This window comes from Lycium ferocissimum, chromosome 12 (genome assembly GCF_029784015.1).
Source record: "Lycium ferocissimum isolate CSIRO_LF1 chromosome 12, AGI_CSIRO_Lferr_CH_V1, whole genome shotgun sequence".
Classification (NCBI taxonomy): domain Eukaryota; kingdom Viridiplantae; phylum Streptophyta; class Magnoliopsida; order Solanales; family Solanaceae; genus Lycium; species Lycium ferocissimum.
The window spans coordinates 39,920,619-39,938,930 of NC_081353.1; the positions used below are offsets into that span (position 1 = coordinate 39,920,619).

The 18,312-nt window shown below is 33.5% G+C and overlaps 1 protein-coding gene across 1 annotated transcript; it reads left to right on the forward strand.

The window, feature by feature from the left end:
• Positions 1-3,706: 3,706 nt before the first annotated feature.
• On the forward strand, positions 3,707-4,411 carry LOC132039311 (uncharacterized). The gene has a single exon (XM_059429816.1). It carries the CDS (start codon positions 3,707-3,709, stop codon positions 4,409-4,411), a length of 705 nt encoding a protein of 234 aa, XP_059285799.1.
• Positions 4,412-18,312: the final 13,901 nt, after the last annotated feature.

The following is an 18,312-nucleotide window of genomic DNA, read 5'->3' on the forward strand; positions in this document are numbered from 1 at the left end:
AGGTAGGACCGCCCCTGGTCACTGCCCACAGGGTATCATCTGCTCAACTCCGAATCTGCATTCAAACCCTAACTCACCACTCAACAAGTTCCGTACCTAACCACGCGCTTACCGTTTTGCATCGTAACGGATCGTCAATATGAATTTTCGCCGGCTCACTATAGCATTCCGGTAGCAGCGCTTTCTAGCCTTGGTCCGTTAAGCGGGGCCAAGTGTCGGGCTTGCACGACCGCATGTGTGGGGTCGTGCGTTGAGCTCGTCATGAATGTTCTGGACAAGGATCGTGGTTGGATGGATTGGGATAGGAACGAGCTTGAGTTATGCATGTGATGCTCGTGATGAGTGGGAGACCGGGTGGGAGAAAATATTTGATGACGTGGCAGGTAAAAAAAATGGCTGCGGCTAGAAGAAGAATTGAAGGTTTAAAATTGGATCAATGTGTGAGGGAATTTGATGAGATGATGAATAAAACGGCACATTGGGAGGCTCCACGCCTCCACCAGGGTCTGAAATTTGCAGCTTAGGCTCGTTGGACTCTTCCTGAAGTTAAACCATGATATAATTTTTGGAGAGGTTAGGTAGGCTTTACATTCTTTTGTACATGCATTTTGCTACATATTATTAATATACGAGGTAGCGATCATGCCGAGCCCCACCATGAAGGTGTCTTTGACTGAAGAAAAAAAACTATAATACTATAATTTTATACACGGATCGTGCAAACTTTCTTAGGAAACTATCACCCCTATATTCATTGTGTTGTAAACATTCTAAAATACACAATTGATCCCTTCATTCTTTCTCATTTTTTTGTTTTTTTTACATTGTAGCCCCCATCTTATATTGTTCACGCTCCAGATATTCAGTCTTGGGTTATATGGTTGTTGAGTCCACATCGATGCTTTAGGGGTGAGATATATAGTCTTTTTATATGGTCTTTGGGCAATGTTAGCTTCATCAGCTATATATTTGGAGTTGAGTTAAACTCAACACTCTTTAAGTTTCACACCATATAAACTAAGGTTCAAATTAAATGTGTCTCGTATATTGTAGTGAAGGCTTTTAGTTTTATTGTACACGCTGGAAAATCATAAAAAGAAATTTGAACATGAAAAATTACAAAGGTAAGAATTCCAAAGGTGCAATATAGGAGGTAGATTTTTCTTTTATAAGTGCAATAGCGCTTTGTAATACCAAGATTATGAAAGAAAAAATTGGGTGAAGTTGCAGCAGTAATAGCCTAGCTCATACTGTTAATACTGGGTGAAGGTGCTAGCTATTGCACGAAGTAAATTCCAATTGTGGTCCGCCTCGGTTAATACTGTTAACAAAATAGTTAAGCATATTCTTTATTAGTCATGATTAATAACCATCAATCACCTCACCTTTGATTAGCCTTTAATACCCAATTGAATTACCTTTGAATTCAATTCATTTCTATAACGCACTACAAGAAAAACTATATTTGGCAACAAATTTTTTTTTGTTGTCATAGCTTGATTATTGTTGCAAAAAGTACTTTTGGCAACAAAAAAAAAATATTTTGTTGCATGAACTTTTCCCAACGGCTGTTATTGCAACAACGTGCAACAACTTTTTTTTTTTGTTGCCAAAAGTACTTTTTGCTACAATAATCAATACTATGACAACAAAATTAAATTCTTTGGCAACAAAAAAACCATTTGCCAACAATAAAACTTCATTTGCCAACAATAAAACTAAGTTATTGCTAAATATAAAAAAATTTGTTGCGATTTCTATACTTTCTTGTAGTGACGTTTCAGCAATTGTCATTTTAACTGACAATTGAATATCACTTTCAATAGCCTTAATGGCTCTATTATACTTCAACATTTGGTCATTGTGAAGCTTCTGTCCATATATTGATTTGCCTATATTCTCTAGTCCTTCTCTTTGGATGATATATCTTAAGATAAAAACACCAACAGAAATACTGCTTCCAATTTTATATTGTACTGAGTTTTATTTCTTAATAAATCTTTATTCGATTTTGGCTCCTAGTTTCATGTTAGAAGAGCTTGTTGAATCATGAGAGATACACCTATACCCGGTGAAGTATCCTTAAGGACAGTGTCTTAACTATCAAGAATTCCTACATTGTTCGTGGATCAAGTCTTTTCGTAAGATTTCCAACAAATATATATATATATATAGTTAGTGACTTAGCGTAAAAAACTTAAATTCATATTGGATTTTGAAGAGAAAAATATGATGATGAATAGTAAGCCTTGGGTGGAAAGATGTTCATGTTGGTGCTCTCTTTGTCCCCATTTATATAATGCATTTTTTTAAACTAAAGTTTCATTCACCAAATATGTATGTATAATGCATTTTTCTCTTTTGGTCGTCTATCCCAAAACAAATTATATATTTCTATATTTAAAAACCATTGGATTTCAATTTCTCATCTTACTTTAATAGGATGATTTATATTACCACACACAAAAAAACTTATAACTTGTCTTAAATTATACGTAGTAAAGTTCAAAAACCTTTTTTTTTCTTTCTTAAATTCCTTGATAGTCAAAGTTCATTACATAACTTGAGACGATAGAAATAATACTTAGGTTAGTTTCTAAAATGATTTGGGTTGCTTTGCTGTGGCCGAGAAACAAGATACAGTGCTATTATTGGAATAGTTTGCATCATTTTCATTTTAAATCTCTTTTTGGATCCTCCCACATGAATAACAACACATGGATTCATCAAGATTTACAATTTTCAATCATTTAAGAAAGGAGAAAACAATAGAACTGTCAAGTACTTATCCTCAATTTTCATTATCAGACAACGTTAATGTAGATTATCTGTTTCAAGAATTTTCTTGGAAAGTCTCCACACGCATGGTGTGAATCTTAATTAATTACTATGAACAGTTGCAAAGACTATTAAAGAATATGTTGATTACCGCCTCAATGCTCCTCAATCAGCAAACATTTTGTCTGCATGGCGACAAATTTAATACCGACTATGGCATCTTTTCCTCTCAGTGCATGCATTTGCATGCTATCAACTATTATGAGTTACTACTCTCTCCATCTCAATTTATGTGATATGATTTGACTTGACATGAAATTTAAAAAAGAAAGAAAAACTTGCTTTGTTGTCTGAAACAAGCTATAAACATTTGTGTGGCTCTAAATCATTTCATTAAGAGTGAAAGTGAAAGTTTTAAGTTAAATTATTTCTAAATATACAAATATATTCGGACAGACTAAAAAAGAAAGCGTATCACATAAATTGAGACATAAAAGTATAATTTAAATTTAAACTATCAATATATAATATTTAAATTAAATCCTACAAAGTACAAACTAACACTAATCCACAAACAACTATATCTTAACCACTACTATATCAACTAATCAATCAAAGTATTCATTGGTCATTTTTTCTCTATTTCCTACTGCATAGGAAGTTTCCTAGGGGGACAAATTTTAGTACCTTAGCTGTTGCCAATTAGAGGACAACAAATCCGTACAAAAAAGGATCCTTCCTGTCCTTTTTCCTAAGAGATCTCAGATCTCAATTATTAATCCATTTTCTCATCACCCAACCATCCTTTCTGTACTTAACTATAAATACATTGTCAAAGAGTAGATGTAACAAGTGTATTAATGCCATCTCAAAAGTTCAAACGTCAACAATATCTTCAAAATCACTTAATTTACTCCAAGAAAATTCAATGGCACTCCCAAATTTTGATGCTCTAAGAGACTTGCACGACTCGGCCAACAACATGCTTCATTCACCAGTGATCAAACAAGAAATCACGCATCAAGGACAGGAGAAATGGGCCCACGAAGTTTCAGAAACCTCGTTAAGGATGTTGGACGTCTGTGGGACTACCAAAGACGTCCTTTTGCTTGTCAAGGATCATGTTCATGACCTCAAGTCGACGTTCAGAAGAATCAGCGTTGGGGAAAACGCAACAACAGAGAACAAATTCGCACCTTTTCATTGCCACAGGAAGAAGTTAAAGAAAGAAATGTTAAAGCGCTTGCATTCCTTAAAAGGGATGAAAAATAACACCAAGTGCATCGACTCGTCGTCATCGATAGATGATAAAAATAATCTTATGGTGGTTGTGAATGTACTAAGAGAAGTTAGAGTGGCAACAATGTCAATATTGGAATCTTTGATGGCACTTATGTCAATGCCAAGTCCAAATACGACTAGAAAAACAAGTAAAGGGTATTTCGGTTCAAAGTTGTTAAGAGTAAACAGTTTAAGTTCGTGGGAAAAATGCGATGCGATGACACTGCAATGTGCTAATAAGAGATTGGAAGCTGTGGAATTAGCCATTGAAGATCTTGAAGGAGAGCTTGAATGTATTATTCGAAGATTGATTCGGACAAGAGTTTCACTTTTAAATTTACTTACTTACTAGCAAAGAAGAAAAAATAACATTGTAGGAGCTAACTATTTTTACTTAACTATTTTTACTTATTATTTGAAGGGCTTTCAATGGTCTAATATTTTTTAGTTAAATTAAGATCACTGCACAGCTCAGTGAAATACTGATGGTAGATTTGTGGATTTAATAAATTTATATTTGATAATCATAGCTGAAACGAAAACTAGTTGCTTTGTGGTGCTATATTTACTTTGTTTTCATACATTATTGCTCAATAAAGTCAAGACGTGCAATAACCCCTTTAAATTTGTCAAAGAAGTCTTAACTGGATATTATTATCTCCTTAGATGGTTTTATATAATCAATCACTCATTGAGCTAGTTTTTGAGATTAAGTAATAATTATACCCAAGCTATTCCTTATCATATATTATCCAAGTCAGACTCACCATCATACAGTTCTTGGTATTCAGGGGTGTTAAGTATAACACACTAGTGCAGTGGCAGGGGTTCAAAATATAAAATGTAAACATACGAAGAAGTCTAAGGGGGTTCAACATCGACTATATATACATAAAAAGTAATTTTAATCTTGTAAAAACAGTGTTTTTTTTTCGCTAAAGGATTCTATGAACACCCGCTTTTATGTAGGCTTCCTAACGAATGATTAGTGGAGCGAAATCATGAGTTATTTTCTTATATAGGTTTGAATAGCCCTCACTTCACGAGCTAATTTCTTAATTGAGTTATGTCCAATATTAATTTCTAATCAATGAGAAATGAAATTTTGATTAATAATAAAAAAAAAAAAATCGAATTTGGTCCGTCATTTTTGTTCCAAAATTATATAGATGGTTCCAAAATTGATTTCGGCTGTTTCGCTGTGAACCTAAATAATGTGCAATTATTGGTTCCGTCATTTTTGTCCTTTTATTCATGAAAAAAAAAAAAAAACTCGCGGCTTCGTCAACATATGTTGCTATCAATCAATCACGTACGAAGAAAAAAAAAAAAGGCAAGTACTACTAATTATCCTCCACTTTCACTAACAAACAAGAGAATATATTATTTGGAAGATTTTCTTGGACTCCACCTGTATGGTGTGAATATTATTAATAATCCTTTTAATTAGTTGGCTAAATTTTTTAAAATATACTTCTTTTAAAAAGTATTTCTTTTTAGAAGGTGTCTTCTGAAAAAATATTTTTCAAGCGTAGAGTTTTTATTTGGATAATGTATTTGAAAAACACTTGTGTCAGGATATTAGAAATGTAATTTGTGTTTGATCAAGGATCCAAAAGTGTTTAGGGGGAAATTACTTTTCTAGCTTTTGTTACTACTCAAAATCATTTTTTTTTAAATAAATTAATTTGGCCAAAGATCTTAACTCTCCAAAATAAATATTTTAACTTTCCAAAAATTTAGCCAAACAAACTATAAATCATACTTAATTATTGCCTCAATTTATGTTCCCTCTTTAGTCATCAACAGTTAATTAACAAACATTATGTGTGCATGGCAACAAATTTTGATACCGGCTACATTCGCATGTGTAGGGAAAAGATCACCCATACCCGATGGAAACAAAATATTTACGTGCTTCTACCCATATTATTTTTTGTGCCTCCGAAAATATTTACTCATCATACCCCCATTTCTCATTCTCTTTCCTTTGAGGTGTTGCAGGTACAATGCTTTGCTTTATTATTTTTTGTCTTCTTTTTCTTTTTTATTATTTTAGTTTCTTTGTACCTCTTTTTGTACTTTACCATTTTGTTAATTTTGTCCTTATTTTTCGGCTTTTTGTTTTAATTTTTAAAAATAATAATAATAAAAGATAACAAATAAATATACTAACTAACTATTTTAGATTAATAAAAATATAAAAGAATTAAATAATTAGATTACAACAAGAAGTAATTAAAGAAAATACTAAAATTACTAGCTTATTTATTAATACCAAAATTAATAGAAAGAATATTTTTTACAAATCATTGTTTCCTTATCTCTCCTTTTCGAATTTCATTTAGTTTTTATAAATTATTTTTTCTTTATTTCCTTTTCAATTTTCCTATTTTTCTCTATGATACCCAAATGGTATATCATATACTGACAGAGTATCAATATACCACGTGGGTATCATAGGGGATTGTCATTTCTACAAGAAAAACACTCAGTCCTATATGATACCCACATGATATTTATTATATACTGAAAAGGTATCATGGAAGATTAGATTATATATACTACTGCATGATACCATCGCAGTATATTTATAATGCTTACGGTATCAAAATAAAATGCTTACAATATCGAAATAAAATGCACCTTTACATATTATTAGTATAAATGCTTTGTTTTGTCAAATGCAACAAAAAGAAAGGGCAGTTCTCAATCCTCTATGCTACCAATATGGTATGTCTTGTATACCATCATGGCATATACTATATACTGAGATGGTATCATGAAAGACTGCTGCAGCCTTTCAATGAGACACTTTTCAACAGTCCTACGTGATGCTATCATGGTATATACCATATACTCAGATAGTATCATAAAGGATTGCTGAGGCCTTGAATGAAACGGTCCCCAATCCTCCATGATACCATCATGGTATAAAAATATACTGAGGTGGTATTATGGAAGACTTCTTGAATCCTTCACATGTGTCAGCATTTTTGCATGATACCATCATGGTATATACCATATACTGAGATGGTATCATGAAGGGTTGCATATACCATGATGGTATTATGAAGTACTGCTTCAGTCATTCAAAGAGAGTCTTTTATGATACCATCATGGTATATAAATCTACGTAGATGGTATCATGGAGGACTGCTTCATTCCTTCAAGGAATACACAACTCATTCCTCTACGATACCTATGGTATATATCATATGCTAACAGGGTATCATATAGACTAGTTCATTTCTTAAAAACAAAAACAAAAAAAAATACTTCTCAATCCTCTATGATACCTACATAGTATATATCATATACTGACAGGGTATCATAAAGTACTGATTCATTCTTCAAAAAAATCTCATCAGTTTTTTATGATACCTACATGGTATATATCATATACTGATAGGGTATCGTAAAGGACTGACCCGCATGATATAATACTGACAAGATAACATTAAGGACTGATTCATTCATTCAAAAAAGAGCTCTGACATCTATGATACCCACATGGTATATATTATATACAGACATGATATCATAGAGATTGGTTCATTCCTTAATACTAAAAAGCACTTATCAATCCTCTATGATACCCACATTGTATATCATAAATTGGTAGGGTATCATAAAGTAATCATTCCTTAAAAAAAAATCGTTAGTCTTTATGATACCCACATAGTATCTATCATATACTGACATGGCATCGTAAATGACAAGTTCATTCCTTTAAAGGAAAAAAATTATGAAAAAAAAATATAACAAATGGAGTTTAAGCTTAATTTGATATTTTAATTTTATATCATTTCTAGCAAGTTAATATATGTAAAAAAAAAAATATATACAAAAAGTAGAGTCATATTTTCATTTGCAAAAGAGAAAAAAAAGTTATAAAAATATATATTTTTTAATTTAGATTTTAATAAATAAGCTAGTAACTTTAGTATGTTTCTTAATTATTTGTTGTTGTATTCTAATTTTAATTTTCTAATAGTCTTATTAATATAAAAAAGAAAAAAGACAAAAATAGAAAAAGGGTCAGAAAAAGAAGAGAAGAAAATCAAGAGAAAAAAAAAAAGACACAAAACCAACTAAGAGGAAAGGAAATTAAAAGAACAAAATGATAAAAGGAGAATTTCACTGAAACGGCAATTGAAGGGAATTAAGAGCCCGTTTGGATTAGCTGAAAAAAAGTGGCTTTTAAGCATAAACACTTAAAGTACTTTTAAGTGCTGAAAGTTATTTTATAAATAAGTAGTTACGTGTTTGGATAAAAATGCTTAAAGGATTTTTCGAAGTAAGGGTAGTATTGAAATTAATAGAAAATATAAGGGATAAAAGGGTAAAGTTGTTGATCAAACTAAAATGTCTTTTAAGCCAAAAAAAAAAAATTGGGATTAAGCAACTCTTGATTTTGACTTATTTTAAGCACATTTTAACTTAATTTAAATTGTTTTCTATTTTATCAAACACCCAAATAAATTAAAAATAATTTATAAGCTGATTTGGCCAACTTATAAGCCAATAGAATTAGGCTCTAATTAACTGAAACCGCAATTGAAGGGCGGTGCCGAACATGGGGTTATCTCGGGTAATATTTTATTTCGTGTAGGTGCTAGTGTGATTAGATTCCATAGGGGCAGGGTCGGATAAATAATTTGTTTTTATGTGTATTATTGTATGTTGCTTTCCCTATATATTTCCGAGTTCGGAACTAAAATGCCCCCAAAAAAAATATTTTGAACCAAAATACCTCAACAAAAAAAAAATGTTATCAAAATACCTTTAGCGCAATAATTTACTGCGCTATAGTGTTTCTCTTTTTTTTTTTTTTTTTTTGGGCCCTTTTGGTTAACCCTTCTTCCGTTACACTTTTTAACGTACTTTGACTATAGATTAATCATACTTCGGGACCCCGAAACTTCAATATTTTATATAGAACTTATTTTTGTGCGATTAATAAGGTAGGATCAATACATCAAGGATACACAAAAGTTTGGATGGCCGTTTTAGTGGTTGAAAAGTGCTCGAACGCTATTTTCGTTTGAAGGCTCGGTGACATTAGCCTGAAGTTATTTACGAATACTTAAACTTGTTCATTAATAATTAATCAAAAATTAGTCAAAATGGCAGCATTCATACAGAAAAAAAAAAAAAAACTTAATTAAATTGCATCATTCATAACCTTGAGTAGATGAAAATACTTAAACTAGTTCATTAATAAGAAACCCAAACTTTTTAAAATACAATTATCAAAGTAAGAAAAAAACTTAAAAAACATTCATCAATTAATGCCCTTGAGTTGATCTTCCGCCACCACCGCGAGATGTGCCACCACCACTAGAAGGTACTTCCACCACAAGAGGTACTTCCACCGCGAGATGTGGTTTGACCACCATGCCGTAAGGGACATTTGCGCTTATCATGACCAACATAATTGCAAAATGAGCATTTTCGAGTGTATCTCTCCCCGTGGAACATCCATTTCATTATGAATACGCGAGTATGCATTCTTTACGAATTTACGGATAAATGCTTTATTTGCAACCATTGAAAATGGATCCGGTGGCCAATAACTCTCACTACCAAGTGGGTAGAACCTTCCAAAGATACGTTCTTGCATAATTTTCAACTCGTATATTCCTCGGCCATGTATGGGAGGCGTTCTTTCCATCGTGATAAAACACTTGAAGGCATGAGAACATGGCGTGTGATATGATTGCCAGCTTTGCCGCGTGTGCATGTTCTTGGAATCTCACAAATTGTGTGGATGTTATGCTCCTTTACGGTGCACACTTGTTGTGAGTTCAAATATCTCGCTGCGGTTGTACTCCATCCGGTCGTGTTTACGAGCCTTATATTTGTGGTACTCGAACGGTTTGACGGTTTTGGCATCCATCTTAGACCTCTTCGCATGTGCTTTGGCCTCTTTTGATCTGCGACGAACCGCTCCACGATAACTTTGCTTAAATGTCATTCTCACCATTGCGGTGACGGCGGTCCCCGTGCGATTTCAACAAGCCATTGAATGACTCGGAAATGCTGTTGTTAGCATACCCCATCGCCTACCTTCGTCACGGTGTAATGTCCGTTTGTTTTTATCAATTGCATTCAACCGGTGGAAAGGCTTCCTCGTTCGCCCGCCTAATAATGTCGATCTACTTGCCAGTTAAACTTCTTCTCACGATGCTTTGTTGCGCCGCTTACATCCAATTGCAAAGTGCTTTGGGATTCGATATGCCTTTTGGAAGTTTGCCTTCAAATGCCTTAAACAATAACGATGGTAGGCAAAGGTGGCTGCCACCCCCGCAAATTGAACATATTGTGCAATATGCCGGCATATGCATACGATATCACACATATTCCCATGCGGTCCTTAATAACGTGTTGCCTTAAGTAGTCCAAAAACATACCCTCGTACTAATGCTCTCATTAGGCTGCAATTGCAAAAAGCTAGAGGGAATATAGCTCCATTTCGCATCCATTCCAAGCTGCTATTAGCAACTTTATGTCATACTTCCCGTATTACACGTGTTCCATCTATTGATATTACAGCCCGAGCAATAGCAAAACCATCGTCATGGTTTGAAAGGCCCAAAACACAAAATCAAAAATATTACCGGGCACACCAGGCTTCGATTTGAGCTTCCATTTAACAACAGTACCATGATTGAAGTGTTGTAGAGCCGCCATGTATCTCGGCAACGTCTTGAAAGATCCCTCCCAATTGACAAAGACTATTTCATGTGCACGCCTACGCCAAGATACGCGCTTCCTCCTAGTAACAATTTTGCTATATACTTTCGAACGGCTACAATACACATCTTTAATAGAATTGCACAGAAAAGTTGAAATATCGATATAACAACGAGGAAAACATTATATTAACACCAAAAATAAAATAAACTTAGGCGAAGGGATACCTTGGGTTTTCTCTAATGTCGCCAACTAATACACGCGCAATCAAATTAGTAACTATATTGCAATGATCATACGGGAGGTCACCCATATCACAAGTGTGCTTTGTGTAGAACTTTGAAATAGTCCACATCTTTTACGACGTTCCTTACCACGGAAGCATCCATTCGTAGCCTTGATATTTTCGCTTGCGGACAATCGCCAAAGTTTTCGTGTGGAATCGTCAACTTTAAACTCCTATCCCCTGGATGCAATAAATCTTAACGATAAATTTCTGCAATGATTTTTTCGAAGTAAAATCATCCGCTTTTTCAATATGAGCCTTTTGTTTTACCGAGATCCACTAGCTCTTTCCACAAACTTTATAGAATATGATCATCATCCCTAGTAAAGACAAAGGCATGCGGGCGATCTTGAAGATGATCAAGATAGGGATCTCATCGGAATGCCACTGAATCGGGGTCGACTCTTGCTGTTGAAATTGGCTTTGCGGCTGAACCGGAGTCGACTCTTGCTGTTCAAATGGTTGTTGTGAATTCAGTTCCTCCTCGTGTGCCGGACTGTTCATCATGTCTTGCAACAGTTCTACTTGATGTTGAGGATTAGTTCCAACCTCAATCTCATCGTCACTTTGCTCATCGTCACTTTCCTCCGCATTAGGTATTTCCTCACTATCGCTGGATGATGTCACTATATAATTCGGATAATCCGGACCATCCGTAGCAGGCCTTTGCCTATAATTTGGTGCAACCACCACATTCTCCCTACATAAGAAATTAGGGTGTTTTAACTACTACACATCAAATAACACTATTGATGTTAAAAAAAAAGTAGACGTACAGATAGTAATCAACTGCACCGAAACTTGAGGTTATTAATTTCATTTTCTATGAACGGATGTATCGTGCATGTGTGAATTCGTATTTAAAACTTGAAAATTGTAATATCAAGTGACAATAAAGAAATGGACTTTATGTTTAACTCTATAAAAACTAGATGATCATAAGGTGAGAATTATTGAATACTGTATTGGGAGAAATACGCTCCCAGGGTTAGGCCGCACGATCGGATGATCGGGAAGGCCGAAGGTGCTATACAACTGGCCTCCACCCCCACCAACTTAGGTCAGGTCCGTGGACCTTGATCAGCGTGCCATAGCAGGAAGTACGTTATGCCACAGTCATGTCACATCACCTGAACGTTAGGGTTGAAAAGTCTCATTTTGGCTTATATAAGATAGCTTAGGACAGAAGGAAGAGGCAGATTAATTCATCCTCTTGCTCTTGCCATTTGTAATCTTATCATTTTCTCTAAGGAATATATACAAAACCATCAATTTCTTATCATTTTAGTTTTTTTTCTTAATCTTATCTTATTATCTTAATTGCTTGCTAAACTCTATCATGATCCAAACTGCTCTGGACCGGGCTCATAAAAATAGTTCTCGGTTTGGATACGTCCCACTTGTCTTTAAACCCTATAAAAACAACTCTCTAACTAATTTTTTGATTAAATCTAATTTCACTGGAAAACAAATACCATATAAGAAATCAATCTCACATCCCAAAACCGACGTGGGACAACTTAACACCGCCGCACGCTTGCACTTAATTGCTAACTGGAACGTGAACGACATCGGACATAATATGTAGGGCAAACATTGAGTAAACCAAAAATAGGGATGTTAGCTTTGATGCCATGTAAAAGAGTGTGATTATCTAATCTAAAAGTTTAAACTATTAGAAAATATAATTATTTAACTATATTATATATATGTCTCAATCATCACAAGTTCAGTAAACTTTTGTTTATTTGTATATTGATTGTGTAAATTCTTTTAGCACCTGTGACACCATATTAAGTTATACTAATGGTATAAAGTTATTCGTGAGTATGTATAAGTTAAATCCAAATAGAATTCAATTTTCTTGCATTGACAAATGTCTAGTGTTCTATACATATAGGTTAACCTACAACAACATATAACTTTGCATAATAAGTCTAATAAGATAACATAAAAAAAAAACTTATAGCAACCTGCCATAATCAGTAAAATTGTACTGATATCGTAAAATTGACTTATGTTGTTGGTATGTATACACTTAAAATCATAATTTAATCCTATGGTCCTTTCGAGATCGATATCGACCATGATTTTCATTTTCCTCTCGTTTTCCATAATTCTGGTGTGCTGACAATGTGGCGATTAGCACGTTATGATCGTGTTGAAATTGGCCTTTTGGTATATAGTCGGAGCCTAGGGGGTCAAATGCAAATTCAGCATATGGTAGGGTCTTGTGCTAAGTAAATAAAAGTGGTTATGTGGTCCGAAATCTTTTAAAGAGATCGTTATTTTCACCCTAATGTCCAAATGCTTTTAATCTCTTTAAAAAGTGGCTTGAAATAGTTTTGGATATAAAACTATATATAATATTTAATAACAAAGCTCTTTATTTTTATTTTTTCTTTTTCCTTATGTTTTTTCAATAAAGAAATAGATTATCAACTTGATGATGCACCAAATAACTTACCAAATTGCAACATTAACAATGATACTCTAGAAAGGATGATTGAGCCATAATTGCAGCTGATAATCCAAAATTTTTGTAGATTGGATGGTAATTATTCACATTAGAGGGTATGTTGTTGTTGGACAGTGACATTCGTGTCGGGAGATTATTTTGACCCAAGTGATTTCATTGTACCAATCATATCCCTATACTCTTTTTGTTCCGTCAATATATTCCTATACTCTTTAACATTCTATTTTTTTCCCACTTAGTATAAAGTATCCTTAATGAATTAACAATAGTTAAAACACTACTTTAAAAGTGGCTTGAAATAGTTTTGGATATAAAACCACTTACCATATATAATATTTAATAACAAAGCAGATGGTCCACCTTCCTCTTTTTTTATTTTTATTTTTTTCTTTTCCTTATGTTTTTCCCAGAATCTATAAAGAAATTTTAGATTATCAACTATGATGATGCACCAAATAACTTACCAAATTGCAACATTAACAATGATAAGTACTGCAGGAAGTGATTGAGCGCATAATTGCAGCTGATAATCCAAAAAATTTTGTAGATTGAGGAAGGAAAAAAATGGTACCCATGTTATGTTATTTTTAAGACATTCAAAACCCTAGACTTCCCAAAAGTAAAGAGCCCTTCTCATTCTCGTTCTCCTTTTGTGAAATTTCTCTCTCAAAGGTAAGTTCCCTCAAACTCCTTTTCTCTTTGTATTTCTGAATAAAGCGATTTTGGGTTGTTGTTAATGATCATTAAACGTTTAGTTCAGCTCATAATGCATATCGATATTTCATATTTTCGCCCATTTATGTGTATATTTTGTAAAAAATAAAATGATTTTCTTTGAACTATACCTGTTAATTACTGAAATTGTGAGTTCATACAATAGTTAGTTGCTGTCAAGTGAAATCTTCGGAAAGTTTACATTGGTTAAAGTTATGACAAATGATAATATTTTGAAATCTCTGATTCTACTCAAAGACTTAGCCGTACCAAACTTGTTGTCGATCTTCTCAATATCGAATTTCCCAGCCTAACCAAAGTCATTCTCGTAAATTTTCTTGGCAAATTGAAGGATGAATCTAGTTCAAGATTATGGACTACCCGTTGCCGAAAATAGTCTTGTCTGTGTTAGGCACTTGTCGACTGCATATCTGCAAAACTTGCAATTTGTATGAGGAATTTTGACAGAGCGAGGTGCTGGTGGTGCAGCTGCCCAGGCTCGGCTCCTCGTTGTTATTTCGCCGCAAGAGCTATACGACTGTGTCCCTAGTGCAAATCAATATGATGATGTAAATTTGGAATATTGCATATTCTGTGGACGTAGTTCACCATGGGGTTCACATTCTCAGGAATTATGATTTTCCTGTGTATTCCGATCATTACCTTGTAGAATTGGCATTGAAGTAAGTGGAATCTAGTGTGTTTTTTTTTTAAAAATAGTTTTGTGTGAATATTAGAAATTCTATAAATTAATTGAAAGTACAAGCATGCATCGATATTTCAACTGATATGCACGTTTAAACTTTGAAGTTAGTGAATGCAAATGAAGATAAGCATTAGCTCCATTTATTTAAATTAGTAAGGTATGATTAATGACATTCATATTTTATTTTTCCAGTTAGATTAATTTGTATAAAAAGAATACTTTAAATATATTTTGGTATAAAATATTTTTCGAATTTAGACTTATGTGGGTCAGTATACAAAACTCTTGTCTTTCAAACCCCCAACCGGGAGAAAAGAAAATGAGTAAAACGAGTGACAAATAGGGGAGGGCCTAGAGGGATGCGTTGGGTAACTTGTCATTTTGTTTGATATTGGACATTTATTCATTTAAAAAAGTAGGAGTGTGACTTGTCATTTTGTTTGATATTGGGCACACCTAAAAACAAATTGCTAAAAAATAGTGTATTCCGTTTGTATTTAGGAATCCGATCTTACTATAAATATTTATGGTTGAAATAAGCATTACAATAAGGTGGATTCTTATATAGTTGATTTTGAATTAAAAAAAAAAAACTATTAAGACATCCTACATACTATAATATGTTAAGTAATTCTATATTCAATTTACTTTAAGTCACTTTTAAAAAGTTTTTTCAATTATCGTTATTGTGTAAAATGTATGTCTAAATTTAAATGACTTTATTGAAACAAATAAGATAAATGACGTCGTTAGACAATTTTATCAAGCTAAGTGACAATAGGAGGAATTAACTCTTAAATTCTTCAAGGGACCAAATCGTAACACAGTTCAAACATTTGGGAGCAGATCCACAATTTAATCCATCCTATGATAAATAAACACTTCACAACAAACACGCACCATCCAGATACTTGTTGAGTCATACTCATACTACAAAAAATCATTAAAGTAACAGTCAACTTTGGTGATCCACAAATATACTCCACTAGTAAAAGTACCATACTAGCACTGTATCAGTATAGTTTTTCAGATCCCAATCTGTCATCCTAATTCCAATTTTCATTCTAAAAGAAGCATAATCATAGCTACTTTAACATTTATACTTAACACTAAGATACTCCATTCATAAGGGTCATCTTAATAAAAAAAAAACACGCATATTAAGAAACTAATAATGTAATATGAAGTTTACCAAATTATTTTTACCTATTGATTCAAGCATGCACAAGAAATAAACATTTTAATATTGGGATAATTTTTTTTTACTAAGGTGACACTTATTATGGGACAATTTTTTTTTTGCTAAGGTGACACTTATTATGAGACGGAGGGAATACTGAATATACATTCCAACAATGGCAAGTGTCGATCCAGGATCCGACTACTCTGTAGCAAACTCAACATTCTACAACAAACGGAAACGGAAACGGAAACCAATTCCGTTACCATCAAACAATTCCCTAGATGTAGCAAGTTTCATATCATCCCGTGCCCATAACGGCAAAAATCACATTCATTGACGCCACAACAGGGAGACAACTCACTTTCTATGACGTCTATAACGCCATTGAATCTTTAGTCACGTGTCTCTTTGTCGACATCGGTATTCGTAAAGGCCACATCATTCTTCTCCTTTCTTCAAACTCCATTTTCTTTCCTATTATATGTCTTGCCGCTAATTCAACCGACTAATTAAAAATATTAAGATCCCTATTGTTATATCCCGTATTTTGATACATCGATAATCCTAGCTTAAGTATGATAAGTTAAGGATAAGGTTGTAATTTCTTCCGATTTTGTTAAAAAGTCGTAAGTTGATATTCATCTTTTCATTGGCATGGAGTGTTAAGCGCTTTAAAAATTGGAATAAGAAAAATTTGAGAAAATAAAGTGAATTATGAAAAGTTAAGATTTCGCTTATAATTTGGGGGTAGAAAGTAAATTTTGAAAATAAATATTTCATGAAAATATACGCGCTACATGTGGCCGTGTGTGGGTGTGGGCCATGGCAATGGAAGCTTATTATGTGTTAATAAAAGATGACTAATTAGTCATATTTATTCATCTTCACCCTTAGAAGTTTATAGAAACTTGGAAAAAAAAAAAAAAAAAAAAAGAAGAGAAAAGGAGAAGGAGTTTAGAAGCCATGGCAATGAAAAATTTGAAGACCAAGAATCTTCATCAAAAAAATTATTTCTTCTAGGTTTTCCACTAATTGAAAGGTCCTAAACAACATGAAGTGGTTGTTGGAGCAAACAAATCCCTTGTTCATGCAATTCCCAACCCTTGCCAAGTGAAGAACAAAGTGGAAAGGGTGAGTTTTAATCCTCTTTTTAATATGTTATGAATGGTTTGTGTATGTTGTGGAGTGTGAAAATGGATGAAATTCATGAATATGTGGTGTTGTTGTTATAGCCGTATGTGTGGTGTGTGGCGCTAGTGTATGTGGTATTGTGTAGAGTGGTAAATTAATTGTATCTAACATGTTTGGTGTTGTCGTAATGTGTGAAACGGATGAAAATCATGAAAGTCGTGGGTTGGTTGGGTGGTCAATATGGGTTGTGTTGTTTGGCAAAGAATGAACAAATTTTATTTAGTGTAATTTGGTTGTTGTGTTGTGGATTATGTGATGAAAATGAAGGTATTGGATGATACAAGTTGAAGTTGGGATCATTTGTAAGCTAATGTAGAAGTTAGCATATTGATAACATGATTTCTTATTTACATGGATGATATTGTCAGAATATATTGTTGATATAGTTGATGAGTTTGAAAGAAAGAAATGTGTTGTTGTTGCCTTATTGAAATTTTGGAGGTTTCGGTGAAGTAGAGCATCAATTTGGTTGTTTGAAAAATTGTGCGAATTGGTTAAAGTGTCCTTGAATATTGTTCGATGACCTCGGATTAGTAATTGAACGTATGAGCGTTAACATTGGTTTGAATTTAAGTAGTTAAATCAATATGATGGAATGTTGTCGAATTGTGTGGAAAAGAGTTACTAATGTTAGAATGCGTTTTGAATTCATTATTGATGTTGTTGGAATGGTTGTTGGTATTGTTGTTGATAATATTGACCGAGTTGAATTCTCGGGGTTGTTGAACTTAGGTGAAATGTTTTGCCCAAATTTCTCAGAATAAAGTATGGCTTGGGATTGGATTCTTAAGTGCTTATGGCTAACGTTTGGCACGTAATGACCTTATCAGAGATTTTGAGAAGTTCTAGACTTGAGTTTGGATTAGCTTAGGAAGCAAGCAAGGTATGCGAAGCTTATCCTTCTTTCTTTTGGCATGTCCTAAAGCGCAAGTAAGTTGTGATATGTTATGAGCCTTAGGGTAATCCTATTCGTATAATCCGACCATGTTTATGAT